At 42.9% G+C, this 27226-nt stretch overlaps 12 protein-coding genes across 12 annotated transcripts; 8 read left to right on the plus strand and 4 right to left on the minus strand.

Moving 5' to 3' along the window:
* Positions 1 to 1376: 1376 nt before the first annotated feature.
* BYT42DRAFT_568944 (uncharacterized protein) lies at positions 1377 to 6362 on the minus strand. Its single transcript, XM_051568231.1, has 10 exons — positions 6163 to 6362; positions 4993 to 5926; positions 4337 to 4880; positions 4048 to 4252; positions 3710 to 3965; positions 3423 to 3639; positions 3277 to 3354; positions 2833 to 3202; positions 2471 to 2765; positions 1377 to 2379 (listed from the first exon to the last, which is right to left on the minus strand). Exons 1-10 carry the CDS (start codon positions 6229 to 6231, stop codon positions 1628 to 1630), a joined length of 3720 nt encoding a protein of 1239 aa, XP_051423826.1. The 5' UTR covers positions 6232 to 6362; the 3' UTR covers positions 1377 to 1627.
* Positions 6363 to 6485: 123 nt separating this feature from the next.
* On the plus strand, positions 6486 to 7335 carry BYT42DRAFT_568946 (uncharacterized protein). The gene is made up of 3 exons (XM_051568232.1): positions 6486 to 6787; positions 6859 to 7005; positions 7175 to 7335. Exons 1-3 carry the CDS (start codon positions 6522 to 6524, stop codon positions 7284 to 7286), a joined length of 525 nt encoding a protein of 174 aa, XP_051423827.1. The 5' UTR covers positions 6486 to 6521; the 3' UTR covers positions 7287 to 7335.
* On the minus strand, positions 7336 to 8192 carry BYT42DRAFT_568947 (uncharacterized protein). Its single transcript, XM_051568233.1, has one exon. It carries the CDS (start codon positions 8141 to 8143, stop codon positions 7370 to 7372), a length of 774 nt encoding a protein of 257 aa, XP_051423828.1. The 5' UTR covers positions 8144 to 8192; the 3' UTR covers positions 7336 to 7369.
* Positions 8193 to 8909: 717 nt separating this feature from the next.
* On the plus strand, positions 8910 to 11018 carry BYT42DRAFT_568950 (26S protease regulatory subunit 7). Its single transcript, XM_051568234.1, has 10 exons — positions 8910 to 9011; positions 9079 to 9123; positions 9201 to 9238; positions 9306 to 9387; positions 9457 to 9548; positions 9623 to 9765; positions 9860 to 10484; positions 10584 to 10742; positions 10806 to 10883; positions 10954 to 11018. Exons 1-10 carry the CDS (start codon positions 8984 to 8986, stop codon positions 10969 to 10971), a joined length of 1308 nt encoding a protein of 435 aa, XP_051423829.1. The 5' UTR covers positions 8910 to 8983; the 3' UTR covers positions 10972 to 11018.
* A 306-nt stretch (positions 11019 to 11324) lies between these two features.
* Positions 11325 to 12057, minus strand: BYT42DRAFT_568951 (uncharacterized protein). Its single transcript, XM_051568235.1, has one exon. It carries the CDS (start codon positions 11921 to 11923, stop codon positions 11465 to 11467), a length of 459 nt encoding a protein of 152 aa, XP_051423830.1. The 5' UTR covers positions 11924 to 12057; the 3' UTR covers positions 11325 to 11464.
* A 779-nt stretch (positions 12058 to 12836) lies between these two features.
* BYT42DRAFT_545830 (alpha/beta hydrolase fold-domain-containing protein) lies at positions 12837 to 14157 on the plus strand (the record flags this gene model as incomplete). The annotated part of the gene is made up of 2 exons (XM_051565839.1): positions 12837 to 12851; positions 13792 to 14157. The coding sequence occupies 2 exons, from the start codon at positions 12837 to 12839 to the stop codon at positions 14155 to 14157; spliced, it is 381 nt and encodes a 126-aa protein (XP_051423831.1).
* A 1313-nt stretch (positions 14158 to 15470) lies between these two features.
* Positions 15471 to 15706, plus strand: BYT42DRAFT_568956 (uncharacterized protein; the record flags this gene model as incomplete). The annotated part of the gene is made up of 1 exon (XM_051568236.1): positions 15471 to 15706. One exon carries the CDS (start codon positions 15471 to 15473, stop codon positions 15666 to 15668), a length of 198 nt encoding a protein of 65 aa, XP_051423832.1. The 3' UTR covers positions 15669 to 15706.
* A 541-nt stretch (positions 15707 to 16247) lies between these two features.
* On the minus strand, positions 16248 to 17574 carry BYT42DRAFT_532266 (uncharacterized protein). The gene is made up of 4 exons (XM_051565430.1): positions 17522 to 17574; positions 17309 to 17459; positions 17018 to 17239; positions 16248 to 16929 (listed from the first exon to the last, which is right to left on the minus strand). The coding sequence occupies exons 1-4, from the start codon at positions 17522 to 17524 to the stop codon at positions 16712 to 16714; spliced, it is 594 nt and encodes a 197-aa protein (XP_051423833.1). The 5' UTR covers positions 17525 to 17574; the 3' UTR covers positions 16248 to 16711.
* Positions 17575 to 17896: 322 nt separating this feature from the next.
* BYT42DRAFT_593563 (uncharacterized protein) lies at positions 17897 to 19300 on the plus strand (the record flags this gene model as incomplete). Its single annotated transcript, XM_051570711.1, has 7 exons — positions 17897 to 18085; positions 18178 to 18287; position 18396; positions 18489 to 18588; positions 18658 to 18713; positions 18785 to 19128; positions 19165 to 19300. The coding sequence occupies 7 exons, from the start codon at positions 17897 to 17899 to the stop codon at positions 19298 to 19300; spliced, it is 936 nt and encodes a 311-aa protein (XP_051423834.1).
* A 556-nt stretch (positions 19301 to 19856) lies between these two features.
* Positions 19857 to 20762, plus strand: BYT42DRAFT_496160 (histone chaperone Rttp106-like-domain-containing protein; the record flags this gene model as incomplete). The annotated part of the gene is made up of 1 exon (XM_051564406.1): positions 19857 to 20762. The coding sequence occupies one exon, from the start codon at positions 19857 to 19859 to the stop codon at positions 20760 to 20762; it is 906 nt and encodes a 301-aa protein (XP_051423835.1).
* A 436-nt stretch (positions 20763 to 21198) lies between these two features.
* On the plus strand, positions 21199 to 24761 carry BYT42DRAFT_545833 (uncharacterized protein; the record flags this gene model as incomplete). Its single annotated transcript, XM_051565840.1, has 15 exons — positions 21199 to 21369; positions 21434 to 21490; positions 21550 to 21648; positions 21721 to 21781; positions 21848 to 22024; positions 22092 to 22207; positions 22275 to 22487; positions 22565 to 23050; positions 23143 to 23285; positions 23368 to 23641; positions 23781 to 23909; positions 23980 to 24129; positions 24206 to 24337; positions 24416 to 24491; positions 24754 to 24761. 15 exons carry the CDS (start codon positions 21199 to 21201, stop codon positions 24759 to 24761), a joined length of 2292 nt encoding a protein of 763 aa, XP_051423836.1.
* A 764-nt stretch (positions 24762 to 25525) lies between these two features.
* Positions 25526 to 27196, plus strand: BYT42DRAFT_613790 (uncharacterized protein; the record flags this gene model as incomplete). Its single annotated transcript, XM_051571778.1, has 6 exons — positions 25526 to 25949; positions 26024 to 26076; positions 26177 to 26525; positions 26618 to 26683; positions 26766 to 26919; positions 27007 to 27196. The coding sequence occupies 6 exons, from the start codon at positions 25526 to 25528 to the stop codon at positions 27194 to 27196; spliced, it is 1236 nt and encodes a 411-aa protein (XP_051423837.1).
* Between the last annotated feature and the right edge of the window lie 30 nt (positions 27197 to 27226).

Genomic DNA, 27226 nt, shown 5'->3' on the forward strand with positions numbered 1-27226 from the left:
ATCAGGGAAATACTGGAAATCCTGGGTGCCAGAACTACAGTTTTGAGAAAACCAAAACGTGTGATCGAGCCATTCGATTTTGAAATGGTTAGTGTAGCTATAGGCAGAAACAGCATTGACAAACACAATGAATCGATTGGAATCACGAGCTCTACTCGAAGATGCTTGCCAAGCCATTAGCCATAATCAGCCATATGGTGTCATTCATTTAGATGAAGCCATATTTGTCCTTATTTACTATTTACCCGACGATTACTGACAGCAGCATCATGGATCTTACGATTAAAGTTGCCGAAAAAGTGGCTTGCGAAAGATACGATTGCCGATAAGCAATAAGCTTATGGTGGTATTATCAGTAACATCTCACATGACAATTTATCAATACGATATCACCATGTTCAGTTACATAGGCGGACGGTCTTTACGAAAATGCTAGAACGTCAAGTCTCCAATAAATTGATGATAATTTTTTTTCATAAAAACACAGTATCATGATCGAGAGGGCGAATCCCAGACGCCAAAAGTATAAACGACATGTTGTACTGCACCCTTGTAATATTTTTTAGTAGTGATTAAAAAAGACAAGAAGGTGTGCAATTACTGTAGGTACCAATGCTTGCAATCTGATCCAATGCTATAGCAGACTTACAGCTATCGCTGGTTAACGTAAAAATTTTACAATACCATTACGAAAAATCAACAGATAATAAAATTCATATTGTCGCATTTGTTCTCATCTTTCTGGCAGTTCATATTGATTTTCCAGGAATAAAAATGAGAGTTCGGCATAAACGATACGAGAGCTTGAATCCCATGGGCGTAAACAAAACAATAAAATGAGAAGCGGCATACCTTTTTTTGTAGCAACATACTGTAATTATTATTTGACAGGATTCACAAGAAACGTTTTTTCAAGGCATATACTTGTAGATTATGCGAAATTAATTCTGCGAACATACTATAGAAGGGTAAGATTATATTTATGCATCAGTAAATTAAAACACAATGTCTACAAAAAACAATCGTATGCAGAAAAGAGAAGAGCGACAACAGGTACGGGGGGGGGGTTACATGGGTAGTTTTTGGGGTCTGGAAAGATACAACTTATATCCCTTATTTTATACAAAGCAATGTCGAAGGGCCGATTGATTATTACTCGAGTTTATATTACGTATCAGTTCCTACAAACGAGAGAGGTCAACAACTAAAGTTTTGAAATGAGTAATTCGGATGCAAACCATAATTACAGTTCAGCAAATGGAACGTGCAACATGTTTCAGCCTTTGTCCATATGCAAAAAGCTACAATAGATAGTGCTTTGTTTTGAAAATTATGCCACACAAGCTTTCGTTATTAGAAATAAGGCTTGGAATTCTGGTGAATGAATGTTTTGTCTTATACAGTTGTATCATCGTGCAATAATAAACCAATGATGGCGGATGGCTCGATCGTATCTTTACATGGCGAGAAAACTGAGGAAAAAATTATCTTGGAGTACATACAATTGAAAGAGATGCTCGCAGATGGTATGATATTTTTAATAATGTATAAAAAGAGAAAATTGAAGGTGAAAGGAAAACGCGTACAAATTGTCAAGGTGGTTTCTTTCCTATGTAGATCAAAAGAGTTATGCGAATGGATTAGCGGCCAAAATACGAATGACGGGTGGTGTTTTCACCATTTCGATGATGACCACCACTTGAATCTTATCGAGGGCTTTGATCGTTTGGTAACCCTGTTCGGTGCTGTATCCCGTGCATTCTGAAAGACAAGCTTTGGCTATCGACGCGCGGCGGCTGGCCGATTTACTCAGCCGTCGTGTGGAAGTAACAGATCCAGTGGAAGAACCCGGACCACTGGTAAATCCTTCTTTCGTGTTTTCCTGGTCACATTGTTCTCCTTCTTTAGCCGAAGCATCGGCACTGTGGATATCACTTGGATGAACCGTCGTATTGGCATCTTCGTCTGAATTTTCCATGTCCGCAAGAAGAGCATCTTCATCAATCTCGTCGTCCTCATCATCTTCGTCTGACATGCTGTATCGACGCTCCCTTCCCGTAGAAGTGTCCACACCTTTGCGCCAGAACAGTGTTAATGTCCGTTGCTGCGAACTAAAGTTGGATCTCCAAACGGGCAAGCTAGCCAGATGCACTCGCTTCTCGATGTTGAGTTCCGAAATCATCACGTCAAAGAATTGATCAAATACAGCAACCACGGTGGCTTCACGACGAACGACATTGTGGGTCATGTTTTTGGATAGGTATAAGGCAAGGTAAAGTGTGCGTGTTTGTTCGGCCGCGTAAATGCTAGCCTCTTTCTTAATGTTGGAATGCTGAGCCAGTTTCTGGATTGTCTCGCTGTTCAGGTAAAAGTTCTTATCTAAAAGTCCCCGTTTTCTCATTTTTTAAAAACATGGTTCACAATTGATCGTTCTTTCTTTTTTTTTTTTTTTCGTTGCCTGAAATCTTACCATGGTTCAGTGCTGCTTCCAATTGACGATGAACAATAAGATCAACGAAACGTCGGCTGGGAGCGGTGAAATGGGTAAATAGCGGAAGGTTGAGTGCAAAGTGGGAATATTTCAGTATATCCACTGCTCCTGTGCAGAAATACTTTGGCGATGGCATGGTCTTCAAAATGAGTACCGACACCAGTTTTCGTACGACAGGGTCCGTAATCGATTCCACAGATTGCTGCAATGCACCAGCACTGCTGACACCCAACGATACCCCTAAATCCTGAGCAGCATACTTTTGCAGCTCATGCTTTTCAAATATAAAAATAAGCTCTCAAGTTCCTGTAGCTTTGAAGGAAATTGGGGTTTCCGCTTACAATTTTACGGCGTAACGGTGCTGCTTGACGGCGCAATAAAGCTTGCTCGGGGAAGTGGCTCGAAATTTTCTGTGCCACACTGATGTTGGCCAATCGCAAGAATTGTTTCAAAAGTTGAACGGGAGAGGAGGTTCCTTTGGAGTGGATTGCCAAAGGTTTCATGCGACCATCAAACTGGAACTCCACAATCTCTCGCTTTTGGTCCATAGCGCCATCCTGCAGCCGGGTCTGACGCATATCTGTAGCAATAGCGTGAAGCAGTCGAATGTCTTGCGCAATTTCCGAGCTTAGTTTCTGATCCTGTATAGCATCCCACGGCGCATTATCAAGTACTTTTTCAACGTCATCAAACGTCAACTGCGCTGATGACCTGTGATGTAAATGCAAATTGTTAGAATTTAATTTTTTTTTTTACGAAACGACATTGCAATGATCTATGCTTACCGAACGATGGTTTTTCCAATCCAAGTATCGAGAACCTTGCCATACCCATCCATCTTCCAGATAACCGACAATGCGAATCTGATATATATAAAAAAGAGAAGCAGAGGTTTAATCGTCGTTCGAACAGACATTAAAGTCATGCGTACCTGGATTGTCCGGGGCTTAGATTCGTCACTTGCTCTGTCAATACAGGGGGCAACATGGGCACAGATGTATGAAGCAGATCCACTTGCACACTGCGAGCACGAGCCTCTTTATCAAGTGGCGAATGAGGCTCAATGAAATAAGCCACGTCGCTTACGTGCACTCCTACTTCGTACAAATCATTCTCCAAAACACGAATGCTCAGCGCATCATCCAACACTATTGCTTTCGTATGAGTGATACAAATTCTCTGATTTTTTGATCAACGTTAACTGCTTGGCATATATACCTTTTGAATTTGCTGGATCCATAGTAAATAGGCGTGTATTACGCAAATCACGACGTGAGCCATCCGGACAATCGGCAAAATCATAGGGAATGGGCGGTAAGCAATCCTTGACTGCGTCGGAGAAATCGACATCGGTTACGTTGTTATCGGCAAGAATGGCCTTGATCTGAGTATCAACGTCCAGCACGGATCCAATTTCTCGCTGCAACGTGCCGAAAGGGTGCAACGAAGTGATAGGCCAACGCTTGATAGAAGCCTGTGGACAAATCCCATGAAATAAAAAAAAGGAGTGAGATTTGTATGCCTTCCATGTGTGTTATAAGGTGTCAACACTTTACCACAAACAGACGATTAGCGTACTCTTGGCTCTTTTCTACAAAATCGGCGGGCGCTTGCTCGATAGGAATAGCGATCAAGGGAACACGCTTATCCATGGATTTGAACCACACAATGCGAGGTGTTTCCTTTTTGCTAAGACCTTTTTCCTCGGCCGCCTTTTCCTCTTGAGCTCGTTTGTTATTGGGACGCATGAGCATTAAATTACTTTTTTTTTTTTTTTTTTTGGAGCCATCAAGGTTAACCAATCACATTCCTTGCTTTTCATTTTCTGACATGAGATGATCTTACCCCGAAAACACTTGATTCTGAGCTCGTTCCAGAATAGCGACAACGACACCACAGTATTCAGGTTGGACAACATCAACTTCGTCATCACCACCAAAGATGATCTCATTCTCATCTTCTTCGTCAGGTAAACGAACGCGAGCTTGTCCGCCATTCCGAATCAGCTTGGTTTCCTCTTTTTCCTTTTTCTCACGCAGGATTTTTTCCACATCCACTAATCGAACAGCGACCACGTCCCCGTCCAAGGCTCGGTTGCGATTGCGTGATCCGCAAATGTAAATATCGGCTTCCAGTTCTTCGCAATAGACATAGGCATCGTTTCGATTGCGCTTATTGACTCGCAGCAGACCACGCACCAATTGTCGGGAGCGGAATAAAGGTGTCAACGACGTATAAGGCAAATGGGCAATAAAAAGTAGTCTCCGCTGATGAGGATTGGCATCATCTCGAGCAAAACTCACACGAGTCGGAGTAAATGGGACCAAGTTGAACGAACGATAAGAGAAAGGGGTGGGTGAACTGGGCGATACCATTGAGCTGCCAGCGCCTACAATGAAAAAAAAAAAAAGAACATATCCCATGGTTAGGTTGCCATTTCCCATCATCGAAACCTAAAAATAGCGTTTCATCAAAAAAAGCTAATAAATTTGAGGATCTACCTGATCGCCAATCATAATCCAAGTTCCGAGATGAACGTCGACTGTGTCCACCGCCGGAACGTTCGTTATCGTCCATGCCCAAATTCAACGGTTTGTTAAACTGGATGCGTCTCTTCAAACTCGATGAGGTTGCTTCCATATTCTCGGTCAATGTAGGCATCTGCAACGACGTACGTCGATCAAAACTGCTGCCTGCAGATTCGGAGTAGCGACGACCCGCCGTTCTGATAAAGTCTCGCTGTTGCATATCCTTGTTGTCAAAGCTGAAATATCGGGACGTCGAGTGACGTCGGTTACCTGGGGCCACCATTCCATTACCCTGATCATTGCTTCCCACAGGGTTTCCGAAAGTTCCGAGTAATTTGGCCTCGGCTTCCGCCAGGGCGGCATCACGTCCGCTGCCGGAATCCTGATGGCCACTGATACTGCTGGCCCGCCGACTTCTTCTGCGTTCGGTGCGATCGGGGATGTGGCGCAACTCTTCGACGGTGCTCTGCACCATACTCTGCATGTCGGTTCCGAAAGATAATCGCTTATTACTTGGTGGTGGTACAAAGCTTAAAGATGACAACGATTGCTGCTTGCGGTGACCAAGACGGCGTCCTTTCTCACCCGGAGTAATAGGAGGTAACGATCGCAGAGAATCGATCATGCCCTGCAACGAATCGACAGCCATGGAAATCGCCGGTTCCTCTCGTTGGCGAGGTTCGGTGGCTTCCAAACCGGAGCCTTCTTCCGCCAGTGTCTGCAGACCAAACTGTCGAGGGATGCCTTGGGGCGAGGACATATCCGACGTACTGGCTGATCGAGAACGAAACTGTTTCTGGCGTGGTTGAGAAGGTACCGGTTGAATCGAGTGCCTGGAAACATGGTTGCTGTCTAGCAACGCTTGAAACGACCGACGATTGTGTGACCCTGTGCTATGTCTTGAAGGCTAATATTCCATAGTATCAGTACCCCGGTTCTTGTTCTTTTTTATTTATTTACTCTTATCATATTGCTCCCTTTCTGCGAATAGTATGGATAAAGAACACTTTTTGGATCGCGATCATTTATTGCATGGTATATGGGGTCTTTTCTTTCTTTCTTGAGAACATGGGGAGATATGCAGAAAGGGAAAGGGAATGGAACCAATCTCGGAGTTGAATTGGATATATTTCTCTTTTTTACCTGTGAATCCGGAGGATCAAATAATCCGCGAGTGCTTTCCGGGGCAGTTTGATGTTCCAGAGTTTCCATGAGCGGTCAGAAAGCAATAATAAAAGAAGGGAAGAATGAAAAAAGAGAAATGAAGGAAGAAGTGGGTGAAGTATCCTTTTTGAGTGGGAAAAGTGAAAAGATAGGAAAGAGAGAAAAAAATAAATAAAAAAAGAAAGCATCTCAATCCTTCTAAAACGAGTTTAATAGGGTTGAGAGGGAAACCAAGAACGAGGGAAATAGGGTAGGAGTTTCAACAGTGGATGTAGACCCAAACTTTTCTTTGTGCGACAAATTTTCGCTATTGCCGCGTTTTATTGCAATTTTATTATATGTTCACGAGCCCATCGCCACGGAAACGGTTTCCCACCCCATGTCGCTTCTTTGCTCAGGGGATCTGTCGTGCCGGGCAAGAATGTCTTTTTGCACATTTACTTCCCATGCAAGGCACCCCACGTAATGAGCATCATGCCGTGTTTACCGACGACATGATCGATGACGCGTTACCGACCCCTTCCAATTCCATACAAAAAGCCATTCGAGACTTAGAAATGAATCAGCTCCATAAAAAATACAAATCAAGATTCCGCAAGATCAGGTAACCACTTCGTGTTTCCCTTTTTATTTTTATTTTTGTGACGACCATGGCTTGCTCATTCTTCTGCACAGCACGAACAATCACCATACCATTATTGAAGTCGCTTTACCTCAGCACGCAAACTCGGCCATTCTTCATTTATATATTCCAAACGACTATCCAGATGTTCAATGCACAATTCGTATTCAAAATACCAACAATGCCCCCGAAGTAACATGGTACGTATCTGCCACCTTTTGTCATGATGTGGGGAATAATTTAATAGAAAAAATTCCAGCGGCTGGGCAAAAAAGAAGAAAAAGAGGCACATCTGTAATCCAAGGAACAAGGTCACTCACATATCATCATCTCTCATCTTTTTCTTTGTTTCTTTGTTTTCTTATTCAGGCACATTCAAGACGCACTAAAAACACAACCTTGGCATCATATGCGACATACCACGCTTGTGCAGCAGCTGGACTGGATTAGCACAGAAATTGCCACACTATCACAAGCATAGCCACTTTTTTGTACAAAATCAGACATTCTATATTAAATATGTTTTTTGGGATAAAAGAAAAAAGGTACAACGGGGAAACAATTTTACAACTTGGCAGCATTCGCCGCCTTTCTACCTAATTTGTTGGCCAAGGCACCGACACCGAACAATGCAGACGAGATCCATACTTTGACAGTGATGGAACCGTTCTTATTAGCAAAGGTATGACGACCCACATCCACCAACGATTTATGACTTGTGAAACGGAAAGCTCCCAGAGATCGACGGATGACCTGAGTTCTGGCTGCACCCTTTCTCTTACCGAGACGACCGGACACTTGATATTTAACACCCTGAATGGCCGAGGTCAATTGGCCATTATTCAAATGAGGCAACAGATTTTGCCATTGCACAGCAAATGGCATGTTGGTAGGCAACGGTGGCTTCACTACAGGCACCTGTTTCATGAAACGACGAGTGACGATAGACCAACCCACACGTTCCGCATTGATGGTAAGGTATTGAGCGAGAATTTCGGCATTCATGTAAGGATAGTGAACTCGGACGAATCGCAAATCAACGTATTTGTTGGGGTACAAGGTGCTGAGCAGTTTTTCCAAGGGTTCCAGCTTGAATGTGGACAGTGTGGAATAGTTGGGATCAGCATAGTAGAACATTTGAATGGTGACACGCGAAGGCGAATGGTGGAAAGACGGGGTAGAGGTGAGATGGCTTTGGAAGTAGTGCTTGAGGGTCGATTTGGCCGCTCCGTCCTTCTCCCACAACAAGTTGTTACGTGCATTGCGCGAAAAGCAAAAGATGGAGGTATCCCAGTTCTGCTTGCCCTTCAAGCTGAGGGCTTTGATGCTCTTGGACATGGCTCGTAGCTGATAAACAACGGGTTCCGCTAAACAAGGCCCTTTCTCTGCCACCCCGATTCCACCTTTGTTTTTCCTATTTATTTTTCCAAAGTCACAACCATTTTACAACTCCGCGTCTGATCCTCTTGGCCTTTTTTTGTTTCGGGTAACTCGATGAAGTTTGTTCGCATCATACTTCATTTCCCTCGCGCTGTATAAAGATAACTTTACTCCCTCTGATCAAATAATGTTTACAATTATTGAAAAATTAGTGAACAATGCCTTGGTTGCTCCTTTGTTGTCTGTGTTACAGATGCGCAATCAGCTAAAATTTGGCCTCCCCAACTGTGCAAAGAACATTCTTTTTGCAAAAAACTCGTAGAATGAATGGTACCATTATGCTTGGCTTGTTCAGCATGTACACTAACCATTCATGTATGATGTGACGCTTTCAGTTGAGCAAACTCAGGTGTTTTCGTCTGTTTTTAATTCGCATTCAAAGGGGCAACGTGCAATGACCAACGAGCGATAGTTGGCCTCATTAATGCGGATAGCCTAGTAAGCGCATCTGCCTCTCTTTATAATGAAGTTTTGGCAGACGACATTTACTAAATAACCTACAAGCTATACTCTAAATTTTAGGATAAGCGTCATTGGTTTCTGTGTCCGTAATTGAAAGTGGGTTCTGCTGCAACAAAAAACCATTATTGGTTGGTGATGAGCCGCTTATCGGTGTTTTAATGTTGCCTGTGACGACACTCGGACGCGTAACATTTTCTAACCTGTCTTTCCTTACTTTTTATTGCGCTTTTATCGCACAAAGCACACACATACACATACTCCTAAACCAATATCATCATGCCACCAAAAGAAGATTGGGAAAAATGTAGGTTTCTACGTCAATAGACAATCGGCATCCTACTCGATCGCTAATTCCTCCATTGTTCCTCAAGACGACAAGCCCATTGACGAGAACGAGAAGGATGAAAAAATCGTTGGTAAGTATACCGGCGACGATTCTACCAGTTCTTCCTCTTGTTTCTTGGTTGCTCACCATTTTATTTTTTGGCTACAGCATTGGACGAAGGCGATATTAAACTGCTCAAAACTTATGCAAGTATTTCGGGTGGCATGGAAGCACTCGACATGCAAGGAGCTGACGTTTTTTCGATTGTTACAGGGTCAAGGTCCGTACGCAAAGGAACTCAAAGTCTTAGAGCAAGATATCAAAGATACGCAAAAACGAGTCAATGAAAAGATTGGTGAGTCATTGTTGTCATGGTCCGGATCTCGATGAATGACGTGTGGCTGACATGGAAACAAATCGACAGGTGTGAAGGAATCAGACACAGGATTAGCGGCACCGAACTTGTGGGATATTCCTGCTGATAAACAACGCATGCAAGAAGAACAACCACTTCAGGTAAACAAAAAATGCACCGTATTTTCCAGGCGGCGTTGACCTCGGATGACTCAATATTCCATCATGGTTCGCAGGTCGCACGCTGTACAAAAATCATTCAAGGCGGTGATAACGAAGATGCGAAATACATCATCAACGTTAAACAAATTGCAAAGTTCGTCGTGGAACTTGTGCGTCACGTATCACCAACCGATATTGAAGAAGGCATGCGTGTGGGGTAGGCACTTTATTCTTTTTTGACTGGGCTGCAGAAATGCGTTTAGGGAGTCATCGAATGAAACTAATCTCTCACTGTTTTTTTTCTTGTGCAGTGTCGATCGTACAAAATACCAGATTCAGATTCCATTGCCCCCGAAAATCGATCCTTCGGTGACCATGATGCAAGTGGAGGAAAAGCCCGATGTCACATACAGCGATGTCGGTGGATGCAAAGAACAAATTGAACGATTGCGTGAAGTGGTGGAAATTCCTTTGCTTCAACCGGAACGATTCGTCAACCTCGGTATCGATCCTCCCAAGGGTGTGTTATTGTACGGTCCCCCCGGTACTGGCAAAACCTTGTGTGCACGTGCAGTGGCCAATCGAACCGATGCCACTTTTATCCGTGTCATTGGTTCCGAACTTGTTCAAAAATATGTCGGTGAAGGTGCACGTATGGTTCGTGAATTATTCGAAATGGCAAGAACCAAGAAGGCGTGTATTATCTTCTTTGACGAAGTAGATGCTATCGGTGGTGCACGATTTGACGATGGTGCAGGTGGAGACAATGAAGTGCAACGTACCATGTTGGAATTGATCAATCAATTGGATGGTTTCGATCCTCGAGGCAATATCAAAGTACTAATGGCCACCAATCGTCCCGATACACTGGACCCCGCATTATTACGACCTGGTCGTTTGGATCGACGAGTAGAATTCGGTTTACCTGATCTTGAGGCAAGTCTTTTATTTTCTTTTTCGGCAATCTGCTGTTAAAAGGACAATTGTGGAGTCTTGGTTTTAACTAAACGGTATATTCTGTTTTTGCGCTTATAGGGTCGTGCACATATTTTAAAGATTCACGCAAAGAGCATGAGTGTGGAACGTGATATCCGTTACGAGCTTATTGCACGATTGTGTCCAAATGCCACCGGTGCCGAATTGCGAAGTGTGTGTACAGAAGCTGGCATGTTTGCCATTCGTGCGAGAAGAAAGGTCAGTGCAATAATAAAGCACCTTGTAGACACAGTGAGGCTGACACTAGCATGTACATCATAGGTGGCAACGGAAAAGGACTTTTTGGAATCCGTAAATAAGGTGATCAAGGGATATCAGAAATTCTCCAGTACTCCCAAGGTAAGCGAATGGAACGACCACAGTTGATCTAAAGTAATTTTGACTAACCGAACTTATTTTCCTATCACAGTATCTTATGTGGAATTAGATCTTTTGCCCATCATTATCGTCTTTCAATAAATTTCCTCTTCTCTGTCTTCTCAAACTTATCGACCGTTCCAAAACGGAATTCACTACTCTTCTTTCTTTCGCATGACAGTGGCTCTTTGTACTTGAACTACTAGACTATAGATTGATGGAAACGTTCAGAAATCAGTCTCCTGATATGAACGGCAAGTCTTTCGATTATACCAAGGACCTGTGCTTTCTCAGTCGCCAAACATAATGATATCATTGTACTTGTTACCGTGACAGCGATGCTAACTTTGTTATTTGAGATACTCGGTTTTTTATACAATCCAGTTGTATGAGATTATTTATTTTCATTCTATCAGAATGCGGTATTCACAAGCACTGTCATATATAAAAAAAAGGATGACATTGTAGGCTTCACAGAAAGACTGTGAAGATGCGAAGAATGTACAAAAGAAAAGAGTCTGGAAATCATAGTGCGCGCGTACATACAAGGTGATTGACAATAATCAGCAGCGTTGCATACAAACGGCCATGGTGAGTTCACGTGATGGAACGGGCATCACAGAATATTGACAGAACCAAACGGGTGTGGATTCACAAAATCGTTGACGCTTTGAAGGCATAGGGTCGGATGGAGCGGCTCTCTTGCGAAAGTAACGAGTCATACGGGATAAAAGCGGAACGAGATGAAGATTGCCGGTCCCAGTCGCAGTTTGGCTTCGGAAAGGAGGACGTGTTTTGTTATCAGTGGATTTGATATGCCAACCGTGTTGTTTTCGTGGCTTCACAGGTGTTTCAGTGTGATCTGTCAATACAGAGGTCCTGCTGAGACAAGACCAAGAATTGGTGTACCCCATGTTGTCCGTATCCAAAGGTGTTACCGTCAAGTCAGATGCACGGTCAATGTCCATCGAGTTTTTTGTAGAAGCAGCAAAAGGGATGAAACTTAATCGAACAGACAGCATCGAGAGTATATGTATATGTGTATGTATATGTGAAAGATAGGATTTTGTATGAGTTGATTTATGTGTTTGAAAAAGTGGGAATCACGGTCGATCTGACAGCTGTATTTATACACATGTCAAAATAACACCGTACATGTACGCCTGTTTATGGTCCTGAATATGAAAGAGTAGGATTTGCCACTTTAAGTTGCAGGCGATCCGGGACCAATCGACAGAGATGAAATGGTTGGCTAACACGTGGCTTTTAGAGTTCAATCCAAATTTGTCCACTTGACAATGATCTCCCCACCATCCTGCATATTTCTCGACCTATTTGTTTGATTTTGTAACTCCTGATAAACAGACTCATTGATCTCATGTTTTTGGATGGTTGCAAAAAATAAGCATCTTATCAAAAAAGGCGCGTCAGAGATAAGCTCCAAATATATGACGATCTACGTTGCTGATATGATATGATAAGGGCGTTTCATTCTCCTCTCGGCTATTTTCTTCTTTCCTCGTTTTTGATTGAATGTGCGATACCTCCTACCTCCTGCTTCAACCCACTATTTTCTTTTTAGATTATGTATCATGTAAAAGCGCATGAACTCGATGCTGACGTTGAATTTTTTTTTCTAAAGGTGCTTCTTGATGCTAAAAGAAAAAAAAAAGGGGGGGGGGGATTTCTCGCAGCTAATAGAGAGCATGAAAGAAAGGCAGGGGGCTGGGGAGGAGATTGGACTGTGGTTGGTCATGTATCCCGGTATCCAATGTGAGTATTTACACCAACATGGAACACATGCAGATTCAGCGATACTGTACCTTATTTGCTGGCCATGCGACGCAATTAATTTCCAAGGTTTACAACGTTGACCTTGTCATTCTTCTAAAATTGCTCAACAACCTATAATACATATCATGCATACCAATTACAATGGCTGATATGGAAGTGTGTTATCTTTTTTAAAACAATGATGATGATAGCTGTAGAAACCAACACCACTTTACCTTTGTCAGAAAAAATTGCAAATACTCTTGCTGGGTACATGCTTTTGTTGACACAACAATTCTTGACACTTACATGATTAAGAACATGTACACCACCCGCAAACAACATTGTTGCATAGCTGCATCGGACTTTTTGCTCTATACTTGCTTTCTTGTTGCTAAGTTCTCGACTCTTGATCTTTATCTTTCTAATTGGTACTAGAGGCTTCATACATTTCTTGAATTATAGGTATCAATTATGCGACAAGGAATGGTTTGTTAAACAAAAGCTTTGATGTATGTGACGAAGGGGAGTCCCTGCGCGATATGTTCATCAGGCTTTTGCAATGGCTTGTCGATTAGAAGAAGACCGCACATGCAATTTCCCAAACAAAAACAACGGTATTCGCTGGCATATTGGTTTATACGAGGATTTTTTTTAGTTCCAAGATCAGAAAATTGCTTACATTTCCAACCCATTCAGAAACCACCTTCAGAGAGGGAAGCAAATCAACAAGGTATCTCTAAAGGATTGTTACAAATCCCTTTAAGATTGTTTTGTGTTTTAATGCTTGTGAAAGTGCAAAGTCCAAAGTGTGTGAAAAATACTTGAAACACTCCGAAGACTATATGATAATGCATGCACTTGATGTGCGCATGCCAGCCACCTCAACGTCGATCCCACTCAACTGGCTGTTGCCGGTGACTCTGCTGGTGGAAATTTGGCAGCCGCTCTTCCTTGTAGGCATTTCGTACTTTTTTCCTTTCTGCTCGTCACATAACAATCGTCTCACCGTAACTTTTTTAGTGTTGGCGAAAGATCGAGGCAACAATGGCATCCAATGCCAACTTTTGTATTATCCCGTGATCAACGCTGATTTTGAAAGTGCTTCGTACATTAGAGCAAGGACAGCGAAGTCTTGACCCCTGAGATGATGAAATACTTTTGGGATGCTTATACTACGGTTGAACAACGAAAGTTGCATACGGTAGCACCTTTACAGGCGTCGGATGAACAGCTCAAAGGACTTCCTCCCGCTTTGATCCTCACCGGCGAAAAGGACGTCTTGTGTTCCGAAGCCGAAGAATATGCAAAACGGTTAAAGCTGGCCGGTGTTAAGACCGTTGCCGCTCGATATCTGGGTACCGATCACGGCTTACTGGCGCTTCCGCAATTCGAAGCAGAAGGCGATTCGGCTCTCGCCCAGACGGTCGATATGCTGCGCAGAACATGGAACTCCCCTTCCAAATTGGAGGCGTCAGATTAGAATCATCCTACTATTTGTGCATTAGGATGTTCACTTTATCATATTGTATCTTCAATGCACTGTAATAATGATCCTTTTTACTGTTTCAAGCTGGAATTCAGCTCAAATCAAAACTCGGTGCATACAGTCACCGCTCGATTTAGTAATGCTCGGTTTTTCAATGTACTCGATTTGAGAATCACTTTCTGGGTTCGCTGATAATGTAGGCTGTAAGTATTCCTCACTGTTAGCAGGAATCTTGGCAAAAAGTCGACCGTGCTGAGAAAAAAAGGAGGCCGGAGAAAGCTTGTCCCCTCAAATTAGCTGATCTCTGCCGCTTGTTGCATGGCAAGAGAAACAGTCTCTTGTTTCCCGTCTCTAATCGTCGCCTTAGAAATAAAATGGTTTTACGTCCAAGTTGCCGTGTTGGCTCCTCTCAAGTACCAAATGCTGATCGCGAGAGTCCCATCATTCACAAAAGTGCAACCTGAACATCGCGCATTTGGCCTCACATTCAAAGCACCACCACGCCATGTTCAAAAGCTTGGTGGACTGTGTCCCTTCCTCAGTAATAACTCCCCCTATTCTCTACTTCCTCTCTTTTTATGGTTTAGCAAAGTACACCTATATCAGTTTTGTTGATGTAGCCGCCAACTACTTCCTCATTATCCATCACATTTGCCGGTCTAGGATTCTGTCGCTGTTGACGCCAAGAGCAGCCTCCCTCAATTTGGAACGAACAAACAATAACCCACTTGACGTTATTTTGAGCCAAGTGGATGTGGAATATCAGGTTAACGAATAAGCTGCGCCAGGCAAACCATATGGATAAGGAGGACAGTTTTTGGGCAAGAGTTAATTGGGCGTCTTTATTGAATAGAGGAATCATGAGCAAATAAAAAAAAAGAGGTCTATCCTACTGTATCCCTTCTAAGCAAAGCTTTTACATTTATTTTCTTTTTATATAAAGTGGCGTCCACAGGACATTAAGCCCACTTTTTTATTACATTATTCAACCCAGAAAGGGTTGAGAAATAAGGCAAAAACATTTTTTTTTTTTTTTTCATTTACCTTTGTTGCGATTAAAAAGCAAACCCACCGACATACCTTCCACAATGACCGCGCTGATGACTAGTCAGGCGCCCAAAGGGAAGAGCCGACGGGAACGAAAACAATCTTCTTCAGAGGATGGCCAATCCTATCATTAGAAGATGGTTTTCGGATTTTTCGCCATACCCCGAATGCTTTACCAAAAATCGGAGCGTTCATCATTACCAGTAACCACCAGCCTAGCAGCCCCTGATTCCGAACTGGCGCACAGAAGAGAAAAAGAGATGAGAAGAAACGCCCTCTTTTTATATCCTTTGGCGAACCTTCGATTTGTGACCCTGTTTTTGACCGCCAATGCACCTCATTGGCTTGATTCTCGCAACAAAACTCGCGAAATTCAACACCTCACACTTCTTTCGCGTAAGCGATCCAAAGAGGGGACTGCGCCATGTCATTCATGCTGCCATCAGCATCCCATGTGAACCACAGTCACTCTATAATTTGCAGTAAAGCCTATGGTGAACGCTGATGCGACATGCTTCAGACTGTACGCACGTGCTTTTTACCTTGTTGTATACTAAGAAGTTTGTCCCTACTTTGCCCTCCCTCTTTATATCAGTTTCATTTCTGAAACGTACTTAGTGTTGCTGCGACGATAAACGCTCAGATATTACTCTACGAAACCAAGGTATTACTTTTCAGTGCATCATGTTGCAATGGCGACAGAACACGGAGAGCGCAATGAACAAAGCCGATGCGCATGTCCCCAAGAGAGATATTTTTTTTTGCCTGCGTTAAAAATGTTCATACGGATGTGCAAAGAAGTGAAACACGCAACAAAGCAGTAACAGCACCTCTAACTTGGTGTCTTCGTTTGCGATGTGCTATATATTCGCATGAAGTGATTGACCTGCAGGACCAGTGTTGTCTCCTCTTAAAAATTGAGTTATCCTTCTCCGCTTCTCTGTGTGTTGGATAAAATATTGCAGTCGTTTGTGCATTAATTTGATTGAATCTTGGCAAAGCATGAAGACACCGTTCGATTCTACATTCACTTTTTGGAATTTTTCCATCGTCACTTTTATTATAGGTTGTATGCTACATCAAGTTCGATTTAGGCATCTCTTTTTGTGCTTCCCCAGGATGATCCCACACCGAGCGGTGTTCATGTCGACACTGGATTTAGGAATAATTGATTTAAGAATATTCTCGATTTATAATCACTTTTGGGGGCTCCCGGGGTGGTTCTTAAATCGAGTGATGACTGTAAACACATGTGACCATACAAAAGAATAACGGGTAATTTATTCTTCAGTGTGCAACTAGGTCCATGGTTCGGTCAGTCCGCCGAAACGGAGATATTATTATCCCAAAAGTCTAAGTTTTCAAAGCTTGATCTTCATTAGAACTATAAGTGAGAAAAATGATGAGAGTGTAACAATGATGGTTATGCAGAAAGGGGTCGAGATACAATGCACCAGGAGATATGCTTCGATGATATGCTTTTGATACTTCTAATTTTTTTTTACTCTATGTCCATGGTATCGCTTTTGCTGTCCACCTTCTTGTTTGCGGATGGGGCGGCTTTTTCTTTGCTGACATCAGCCAAAACCTCGTTATCTTTGATATCCGATGTCGAAGGCTTCTGCAGACGCATCGAACGGATCTTGGTGATGGCGTTCTTATCGCCGTTCCAATCACGCAATGCCTTTACGTTTTTCACATTGGTCAAATCGGGTAATTCTGAATCAAGAAAAATCAGTGAGTAAAGACTGGAAGGGTTTGGCAAAAACTCGTACTTTTTTACGAGTAGGTAAATACGACTACGTACCAAAACCTGAGACGTACTCGGCATTGTCGCTGTCTCTGAGAGCGAGCAGTAATTGCTCTCGAGTCGTTTTTGGTCGTTTGCCGATTTGACGTTCTTTCTCCAATCTCTCAATTTCTTCGTCGTTACGCTCCAAATAGGTTGCAATAAGGTCGTGGATCTGCGGTTTGGTGGCGCACGGCAACGCTTCATCTAAAGCAAAACGGAACCACAGCCAGCGTTCCACTAAACAACCGTCCATGTGTGAATCGCCCTGAATTTCCAAAACACAAGCATATATTTCCAATAGAATACCTTTGGGATTATTCGCTGCTCGCTCATTTGATTTTTGGGCCAACTTTTCTTTGCGTGCGTAGGCTCGTTCGACCTGATGAGCTTTGCGAGAATAAGGATGGGCAGCATCTCGGTTTTTGATGGCCTTGAGCGTATGTTTTTTATTATTCGGCTAGCATGAAGCAATAAGTCTACCGAACGGAATCAAGCGAAGATCGGGCAGTCGCCACTTACCATGTTGGTGGATTGGCTTTATTCAAGCAATGTGGATCGGGTATTCTTTTGTTCGCAAGTGTAATAAAAAAAAATATAAAAAAGTCCTTCCTGTCCAAATGAAGCAAGTCACGAAGTTTCATTTTTGTTCGGTCTTACAAATTGACAGCTGCGGATCTTCTCGAGCTCTTTTTTCCAGCTTTTAATTACTTTTGCCTTTCTTTTTTTTTCTTTACCTTCTACATCATGGCTTTTAGTATACGAACATTCGTACGAACTATTCTAATGGTTTTCTTATTGACCTTTCAGACTGCGGTCACTGTAGCATCGCAGTTACCATCGTTGTTACTTTGGCCATGGTCGAAACAGTTATATCATTTGTACAATGCACATATTATGCGGATGTGGTCGCAAAACTTGATTTCTGTAATTCACTTCTTCACATCAAGTAATCTTCTTCTCACGCTGGACGATTCTTGCTGTGAGCGTCCTGAAGATATGGATAATATTATCCGACGCAATGACGCTGGGGTGATTTCGGGCCTGAATTTTCCCGAGAAGCTAATTATCATTGCGAACCATCAGGTAGCGTGAAAAATACTATGCAAGCTCGTTGTTCCGTATGATTCGGTTTGATTTGTAACACATCACTTGACAACCTGGGCCTTTTTGTGCAGATCTATGCAGACTGGATGTATATTTGGTTTGTTGCTTATTTAGCCAGGGCACACGGCGCCATTAAAATCCTGCTGAAACACAGCCTGAAATATTTACCGTTTTATGGCCAGTAAGTAATTCTCGTGCAAAAGAAGGAAGAAGAAAAAAAAAAATCAAAACCAACTGAGTGACAGATGATTGATCATTCATTCCGGATTTCTATGATTCTCGTTTCTAGGGTAAACATCCAAGCATAAACAAATTTTATGCAACAAGGTGAAACTCATATCCTTTGCAGGGAATGCAGTTTTTCGACTTTATCTTTTTGAAGCGAAAAATCGCCCAGGACCAACGCAACATTGTTCATAATTTAGAAAGAAGAAAAAAACTCAATCGGCCATTATGGCTTGTCCTGTTTCCTGAAGGCACAGGTACTATTGTCACTAAAACAGAGCACGTTGGGATAATCGTGCATACCAAATGCTCATATTCAATCATAGTCATTTCGAAAAATGCTCGAGAACGCTCACAAGCTTATGCAGAGAAAAATCATTTGGTAAATTTTGGATGAATTAATCGGTCGAGACTTTAGGGTGCTCTGATAAATTGATACGGTTGTATTGATAGAGAGACAACAGGTTTACGTTATTACCGAGATCGACCGGCATGCATCTGTGTCTCAAGACGCTGGACGACGGTATTGATTGGATCTATGACCTGACGATTGGTTACCCTGGTGTGATGCCCAATGACATTCCAGAAGAGGTCCTGACTCTGGGCAAGATCTTTGGTCAAGGCAAAGGGCCCAAAGACATTCATGTCTATGTCCGTCGTTATGCAGTTGAAACGGTTCCGAAGGAATCTGAGGCATTTTCCCAATGGATCTATGAACGATGGAAAGAAAAAGATGATATGATGACGCATTTTTACGAGCATGGACGTTTCCCTAATTTCAACCAGGCTACCCAACGGTATGTCGAAGGTAAAGAAGGGGATGCCCTTTTGAGCGAGCGAAACAACTTCAAGGTGCCAATGCAGCTGCAGCATCCTGTCATTGACTGCCTAAAACTCTGGCTGTGCTTATTGCCCTATGTGCCCTTGGTCTACTTGGCAAAGTTAACGTATACCTATTTGTACTTATAAAATAGTTACCGACATAATATAAGAGAACCAGGAAAGAACAGATATTGGGTATATTCATTCTTCTTCGCCAGATTGCTATTTTTTGCAGGATAGGGCAGCCCAAAAAAAAAGGGCACTATGGAGCGCGGTTTTTATTTTCTTCTTTTGGGGGGGGGGCGGAGCGCGTATTTTCCAGTGATTGCCGATTTCTTTACGTTATCGATCTTTGATCCATCCATCGTCATTCATGGAGAGCATTGATGATTCCCAATTGAAAGAGTCGATTCGACGGCTTATTTCGTCCTATCCCGACAGCAAACCGGTTATTGACGATCTTTTGCAGTACTATGCCAAAAAGCTGATGACGCTAACGGACATGACAATGAGCGAAAGCGAACGTAAACGACGCAAGATCGATCCATCCCAATCAGAGAACAAAGTCGCCACAGTTTCTGAAATCTCGTTCCAGTTGCCTGCACGAAAGAAATACACACTGATTATAACCTCTTCTCAACTGCAATTGGCACATGCGAAAACCGAGCTGATTGAACACGCTTTTAGTCTCGCGGATATACGCATGGGCGTGTGTGTGCCGACGCCTGAAAAGACAGCCAAATCATTCACGTTTGCCCTTTTTCTCAATGGAGACTCCGATGCTATTGTATTTAACGTTCAGGACAAAGGCGATATTTCTGTAACACAATCCGGTCAAGCGCAGACGCTGGGCGAAAATAAGCACGAATACATCTGCCAGCTGTTGAAAAAGCACGCCAGCATCCAAATCACTCGGCCTGAAAAAAAGTGCTTTGCCTCCTCTGGCGTTTCACCCACCACCGGCAAACCCGAAGAGCGATACCACGTTAATTCATATCTCAAGACAAAGGATGGCAGTTTATTTTTCCTTCCAGGAGGAATTCTTTTCGGATTCAAAAAGCCTACCCTCTTTTTCCCTTTGGCCTCTTTAGCTTCCACCGAAATCACCAACATCACTCAGCGAACATTCGATTTGACGTTAAAACTTAAAGATGGGTGCACCGCGCTCGGGTCAGGCAGCTATACGGAAGCAACGGTCCAATTCTCCATGATTGAACAAACCGAATATACGGCGATCGATGCCTACATCAAAAAATCTAACATCAACGATACGAGCATGTCCGAAGAAAAGAAAGCACCGGAACCCAAGCCCAAGAAGTCGGAGCAAGGCGATAATCCAGCCGAAATAGATGAAGAAGAACAAGATGAAGATTTTCAACCGAGTGATGAAGACCATGATCCTCTTGAGTATGACACTTCGGCCGAATCTGAAGACGATCAAGACGCAGACAACAATGATGCAAGTGATATGGACGAGGATTCACAGCATGAAGACAATGAAGACGAGGAAGACGAGGAAGAAGAAAACGACGACGAAAATGAAGAGGATATCAAAGAGGAAGAAAGGGCGGATGATGATGAAGTCGACCTGCTAGAAGACAGTGATTGAAAAAAGTAGCCACTACCGTACATCCAATGCATATATTTTTTTTGTTCACATAATATGACTGCTTCTATTTATCATCTATTCACTTATAGCTACAGTGTTTTTAAGAACAAAAACTATAGAATATCATGCTTGTGCTTCTATCTGATAAACACGGCGATGAAAAATATAATTTATACTACTCAACTGATCAATTTAATGACTGCTTCTCTGACATAATGAAGCTCTCGGTAGGTCGCGAGATGCATCAACAGTAGCCGGTGCGAGTGAGATGCTTAACAAGCAGAAGTCCGCAAAATCCCAAATTGTGAAAGTCGTGTGTGACGTCACATTCGGCGACGGCTGGCTCTTGCTTTCAAGGAATAAAGAATCGCTCCGAATTTTTTATTTTCTTATACTCAGAAAACTCCATATTTACGGACCACTCTCATTTTCGGTGATGGCTTCGGGTGAAGGCAGTAATAAGCCTTATATGGAGACCGACGACTCCAGTTCTGGACGTCGTCCCCCTCCCAAGAAGCGATTCCTCTCATCACGGTCCTCCTCCCCGACCCACACACCCGCCTCAGAAACCGATAATGATCAAGACGAATCCATGGAACCATTCAAGGTAAAACCGTGCATGCCGTTCTTTTTGTTCATTTGATACAACTGCTAATCCAGCAGTTTTAAAGGAATCCCTCGATATTTATCGTAAAGACGCCATTACTAGACAAGAGGATGAATACAAGGTAAGAAAGTCTAAAGATCGCAGCACGAATCAACTCAGTCCATTGACATGACAATGCAGAGATTGGAAAGGAGAGTGAAACGTCGTATCGATAAGTTGGAACGCACTCATCGCAGTAGTGAGCAATCACTTCATGTGTGGAGCGGGCAATTCAGAAGAGTAAGTGCATTGGTGCGCTGTCACACGGAATCAATCCACCGGTGATGAACATCGTTAACTGTTTCTCTTTAGCTTCACGACGATATATTAGCCTTGGACCCGGAATTGGATTCTCTGGCTGTGAATGGACGAGGTAAGGAACTGGAAATATGCAAAGGTGGTACGGATGATCTGATCCTGGTTTTTTTACAATCCGTAGCGGAAGAGTACGCCAACCTTTTAGAAGAAGAATGGACGACCGAATTTACCACATCCATATCAGCTGCTTTGAAAAGCGAACAATTGCCAGAGGCTACCTTGTCGCAATTGATCCAACGCATCGAACTGTGGTTAAAGAAACGCAGAAAAACTGCCAAAGGATTGGACAGCTATTTAAGTAAGACATCATCATATCACGGAATGGATGGATCCAATATGCCATACTTACTAGGATCGGTGGGTAGATAATGGATCCATGGGTAACCTAAGACAAGAATATGACGAATCCATCACCTCGTGGGTTAAAGTGCAACGTTCACTGTACGACATTAAAAATCGTTACCGTTTGTCCAACCTAAAGGTATGTGTAGGCAGCATCAGCTCAACAGAGGGAAGAGCAATTAATATTCACTAAAAGTTGGATGTAGTTCCTTATGATGAATGAGGAATTGGGATTGGCGACACTACAATTATCAGCATTGGAAGAAGCATTGCGTGAAGCCAAACTAGAACTTGTCAATGCTGAAAATAGGCTACAAGTGAACAAGGAAACTACGACCAAATCGGAGGAGGATGAGATGCAATTGGAAGAAGGATCCAATGCCGACGAACAAGGAGCGGCGGAGACGAGTCATGCAAATGTAAATATTGTCTCCCTTTTTTTCAAATACTAGACAAAAATTACAGTGGATTGACTAATGGAACCGCGATTCAATAGGCCACCAAAGAAGCGGTAGAGGATCCTCTGATTCGTGTTCAACAAGTATTGGATCAGCAGCTTCGAGAGATTGATGCGATCAAAGAACAGCGAATCGAATTGAAACAGCAACAAGCTCAGTTGGAAATTGACGTCGCCAATATTCCGGAATCGCGTATCTACCGATCGTCTTTATGCCGTCAATTATCTCAGAGTTGTGATTATTTCAAGGATAAAAGTGACCACATGATGACGCTGTGTCGCAAGTTGCAGAAAGAACTGGATGAAATGCACAGCAAAAGACGACAGTTATTCGATGATCTGGATGTGGAACAGGGGAATCACATCAAAGGTCTGGAAGATCAGTTACGCAAGTTGGAATCGGATCTGACCCGTATCCGCGGCCAACGTGATGCATTACAGGTCGGCACTGAGGTGCTAAAAGCATGCAATCAAGGAAGCCGAGCCTCCGTGGCAGAACTCGGGACCATCATCGACGTCAGAAACGTAAGTGGATCCCAACTTTTCATCGCATGGGCCAAAAAAACAGGGTTGATTGACAATATATTGGGGGTGAATCTCTTTTTTATGATGATTAGGAACGCGTCGATTTACTCAGAGCCGAATTGTCCCGACTTCAACGAAAGAATATGGCACGAACCGGTCATCGCGATTTTTATGAGGCCAAGACCATCCTTAAAGATGCAGAATTTACCTTTGAACCTATGCAGAGAGAATTAAGGTAGGTCTGCCCGTATTTTCAAAAATATGGAAAGCAGAAAATAAACCAAAATGGTTGATTGAACGGATTGATATATTTTTAGCACTTTGACGGAACATATGGAGGCCTTGAAATCGACATTGATAACACAACATCAGATGGATGACGAGTCCCAGGCGGCCCTGGAGGAGACGCTTCGTTGGGCAGTGCAAGCTCAGCGCTTGGAAGCGGATTTGAGCCAATTTGAATCCAAGTACGGATTCACGGCCTCGGACACCGTCGATGAAAATGCCGTGATTTATGCCATGCAAGAGAAAATTCAAACTTTGCAGACGAATATCGCCGACCATGTTGAAAGATTGGAGAGTCAGGAATCGGTAAGTTTTGGGAAAATAAAAGACCATGACCATTCATTACGTTGTTTTTTGCAAAACGATGAATGGACTCATTTTGTTATGGGAACATCATCTGATGGGACCTACTCTCCTTTTGTCTTTTCTTTTCTATTATTTGTAGTCGGAAAACGAAGTACTCGAAGAAATTGATAAATTGGCCAAAGTGTATCCGGAGTTGGAAGGCAAGAACATGACGAAAATAGAAGAATTGAAACAAGTCGAAGATGAAATTATGCAATTGCAACGAGAGGTTAGTGTGTGAACCGAATTGGGGGGATCATGATTCTTGAGCTCGCAATTTTAATTCATGACATCATTAGCGGGTCAAATACAATCAAACATTCACGGCCTTGAACAAATCCAAGGACGCCCATGCCATGGTTGCGAATGCCTTTACGAAGCAGATTGAGAAGCAGCTAGCGCATATCAAACAAATGAATGAACGAGAGAAGAATCTCACGGCTCAGATAGTAAGTTGCTCTTGTTGGACGTGCTACTTGCACTTGGTGAAGAAATAACATTTTAACATGACAATCTTGATTACAGACAGTATTGGATCGTGAATTGAATACAAATAATGTAGCACTGGAACTCTATCGTCAAAAAAGTATGGAAGCCAAGACTGCATTGAGTTTCCTGCAAGAGAAAATGACGTCTTCCAAGGAAAAGATTCAAGAGGTAAGTTGGAAAGTGGTGCGTGTGTGAGTCATTGGTTGATTCCCGTATTGACCCCTTTTTTTCTCTCTCTCTTTTCAGCTTGAAAAATCTATCATGGAAAAGATTCGATCCATCGAAGAAGGAGCTCATGCACGTCTCAGATTGGAAGAAAATAGTGAGCTCCTGCGACGAAAACTTGAAGCGACCAATAAAGTAGAAAAACCCGCCGAGATGAAGTTGCGAAAAGAAAAGGAAGAATATCGCGTATGTATAACCTCGTCTGACCATCTTGGTACTGGGTTCTGCCTTTACTTACTGTATCTTTCCTTTTACCTTTTAAACCAGGCATTGCTGAACTGCAGTTCTTGTCGAACCCAGTTAAAGTCTCATGTACTGATGCGTTGTATGCATACTTTCTGCAAATCATGTCTCGATAGTCGAATAGAGACGCGACAACGTCGATGTCCCAGCTGCGGAGAATCTTTTGGAATCAACGATGTCAAGCAATTCTTCTTTTAGCCCGCCTCTGATGATCCATCCTCCCCTCTTTACTCTTTATTCTTTCCCATCTGTCATTCGATGTACATAGTGTCTCTTTTTTTTTCTTATTCATTTCTTCTTTCCAATGTATATGCTTGTATGTTTACCACATTAATAACTTGTGTTTTCCTTCATCATTTTCTTGACCTTTGTTTTATCCCTTTCCAATGATGGTGGGGTGACATGCCAATTAGATGGCGACGATGGTCTGTGATGGTTGCGTGTTCAATGAGTGAAAAAGTGGTTGGCTCAAAAAGTTTTTGTTGAATCAGGCAGGTTTGAATTTGGTCGTGTTGGAATGGCGGTGAATAAGTAAAGATAGCGAAAAAGACCGAATATCCCAAAGGATAACAAGGCAAGAGAGTAAGGGGTGATGTGGGGTTGGGTCACAGGGATGCATAAAATGAGCCATTGCCACGACTTTTGCCATTTTGCTCCTACAACCTACCACACTGCACATTGCACACGGCTGTCAATGGGCCAATTTTGCGTACCTATCCTTATCTAGCCCATAAAAAGACGCTCACTGCACATCATCTGTTTTGTCAGTCTCTCTTTACTCTCTCTTTGTTTTTTTCTTGCCCTCTGTTCTCACCCTTCCTTTTTACCTCACTCGCTTGGGTTTTCTTCGTCCCATCATCTCATGCGAGTCGAAATTCTGGTCTTGTCATGACTTTGCTAGATGACGACACCATAACAGAAGACATTCAATGTCGAGGCCATACCAACACAAGACGGCACGAACGCCTGCCCAGCTATGTATACCATAAAAACAAGGATCCTCGACCGGCTCCTATCATTGCTTGTCATAAGAGTGACAGCACGTTTAGCGACGCTTCCTTGCTCGCAGAAAAAGCTAAAAAATACCCTCACATATCACTTACCTATCCATCCACAATGTCCACCGTCATGGATCCAGAGGAAAAACCCTCTCAGAAGCAGGTTCAAGCCAACGATGGCTGGATAGCTATCTTTATGACCGGTGTCAAACCTCTCACGGCCCCCGGCTGGCCGGTGGTGTTCACATACATTATGGCCACGCTGTTGTTTGTAGCATTTTCAGGTGAACTGTTGATGAACAAGGATGTGTCAGGTAAGCAACTAGCATCATCCTATTGTATGATGAAACCAACCGCTGCTAACATGTCGAAAAACCCCCTCCCAAAGGTGAATTTATTGAATTGGATCCTTTCAATGTAATGATTGGCCCCTCGCTTCAAGTAAGCATCAAAGCAACATTTGAAGCGTACCTTTTACGTCAAAATATTGAAACGATGAATGGGGTTTCTTTTTCTTTTCTTTTCTTTTCATTTTTCATAGATACTCGTTCAAAGCGGCGCTCGGTTCACGCCATGTATGCGAAATACGACGGACATGCCACCACTCGAACGTTACGTATGTTTGAATACCACGTCGGCGGGAGGATTGTCATTACTGGATATGGCGGTCATTGATCTCGCCGATCCTCACTCACCGCGCGATACGTGCTCTCTTGAGGATATCTGTGGGGTAGATGGGTTTTACAATGCCAGCGTGCCCGATCAGTCTTTCCGGTTCCTGACGGCACTTTTTGTTCATTCCGGTTTATTGCATTTCATCTTTAACTTTATCGCCCACATGATCCTCGGCGTACAACTCGAACGGATCCTCAACCCGATCAAGTTGGCAGGTAAATCAACGGCTTAACCAACAGAAAAAAAAATTCACACGAGAAGGAAAAAAAAAAGACACTCATGGTCAAAACGTCAATCTTTGCATCAGCGGTCTACCTTGCTTCCGGTATTTTTGGAAATATCTTTGGTGCCAATTTTGCTTCTTCCACTTTACGTAAGTGTCTGTCATTTGAAAAGAAAAAAAAAAAAAAGAACGTGGATTCAGTCAAGCCGTGAATCTCACTGGTTTCCTTTAGCATCAATGGGCTGTAGCGGAGCCTTATTCGGCTTGGAAGCTTGTCTCTTTGTGGATGTGGGTCTCAACTGGCAAAAATCAAGTCAGCCTTTCCGGCATATCATCAAATTGATCGTGTTCACCGCTTGTAGTTTTGTACTAGGTCTTATACCAGGGTAAGTGATCATCCATATCATGCGACATCATGTAGACACAGTTTGGTTCACACTTCATTTTGTTTACATTCCCTGTGAAAAAATAAGTGTCGATAACTTTTCTCACATTGGCGGATTTATTGCCGGTTTACTGCTGGGCATTGTGTTTATGCCCACTCCGCCCTTGGAGAAGCGATCATCATGTATCATTTTTTGGATCGTTAGAATTATTGCTTTGCTGACAATGGCCATCCTATTTGCAGTGCTGACATTTCAGTTTTATGCAACCACCAATTAGTCTGGCAATCCATTCATCCATCCATCCATC

Source organism: Radiomyces spectabilis (genome assembly GCF_025331425.1).
Source record: "Radiomyces spectabilis strain NRRL 2753 chromosome Unknown BYT42scaffold_6, whole genome shotgun sequence".
NCBI classification, from domain to species: domain Eukaryota; kingdom Fungi; phylum Mucoromycota; class Mucoromycetes; order Mucorales; family Radiomycetaceae; genus Radiomyces; species Radiomyces spectabilis.

What these genes read in the sequence shown, in the direction of transcription:
- BYT42DRAFT_568944 (XM_051568231.1), bottom strand. Translation starts at nt 6,231, where the DNA reads ATGGAAACTCTGGAACATCAAACTGCCCCGGAAAGCACTCGCGGATTA. An exon ending in TTGATCCTCCGGATTCACAG is followed by an intron (nt 5,927 to 6,162) that starts GTAAAAAAGAGA and finishes ATGGAATATTAG; the next exon opens with CCTTCAAGACATAGCACAGG. An exon ending in GGAAGCAGCACTGAACCATG is followed by an intron (nt 2,380 to 2,470) that starts GTAAGATTTCAG and finishes GGGGACTTTTAG; the next exon opens with ATAAGAACTTTTACCTGAAC.
- BYT42DRAFT_568946 (XM_051568232.1), top strand. Translation starts at nt 6,522, where the DNA reads ATGTTCACGAGCCCATCGCCACGGAAACGGTTTCCCACCCCATGTCGC. An exon ending in TCAAGATTCCGCAAGATCAG is followed by an intron (nt 6,788 to 6,858) that starts GTAACCACTTCG and finishes TCTTCTGCACAG; the next exon opens with CACGAACAATCACCATACCA. An exon ending in AATGCCCCCGAAGTAACATG is followed by an intron (nt 7,006 to 7,174) that starts GTACGTATCTGC and finishes TTTCTTATTCAG; the next exon opens with GCACATTCAAGACGCACTAA.
- BYT42DRAFT_568947 (XM_051568233.1), bottom strand. Translation starts at nt 8,143, where the DNA reads ATGTCCAAGAGCATCAAAGCCCTCAGCTTGAAGGGCAAGCAGAACTGG.
- BYT42DRAFT_568950 (XM_051568234.1), top strand. Translation starts at nt 8,984, where the DNA reads ATGCCACCAAAAGAAGATTGGGAAAAAT. An exon ending in TTAAACTGCTCAAAACTTAT is followed by an intron (nt 9,239 to 9,305) that starts GCAAGTATTTCG and finishes CGATTGTTACAG; the next exon opens with GGTCAAGGTCCGTACGCAAA. An exon ending in ACGAGTCAATGAAAAGATTG is followed by an intron (nt 9,388 to 9,456) that starts GTGAGTCATTGT and finishes ACAAATCGACAG; the next exon opens with GTGTGAAGGAATCAGACACA.
- BYT42DRAFT_568951 (XM_051568235.1), bottom strand. Translation starts at nt 11,923, where the DNA reads ATGCTGTCTGTTCGATTAAGTTTCATCCCTTTTGCTGCTTCTACAAAA.
- BYT42DRAFT_532266 (XM_051565430.1), bottom strand. An exon ending in AGCAGCGAATAATCCCAAAG is followed by an intron (nt 17,240 to 17,308) that starts GTATTCTATTGG and finishes ACGGTTGTTTAG; the next exon opens with TGGAACGCTGGCTGTGGTTC. An exon ending in CGAGTACGTCTCAGGTTTTG is followed by an intron (nt 16,930 to 17,017) that starts GTACGTAGTCGT and finishes TTCTTGATTCAG; the next exon opens with AATTACCCGATTTGACCAAT.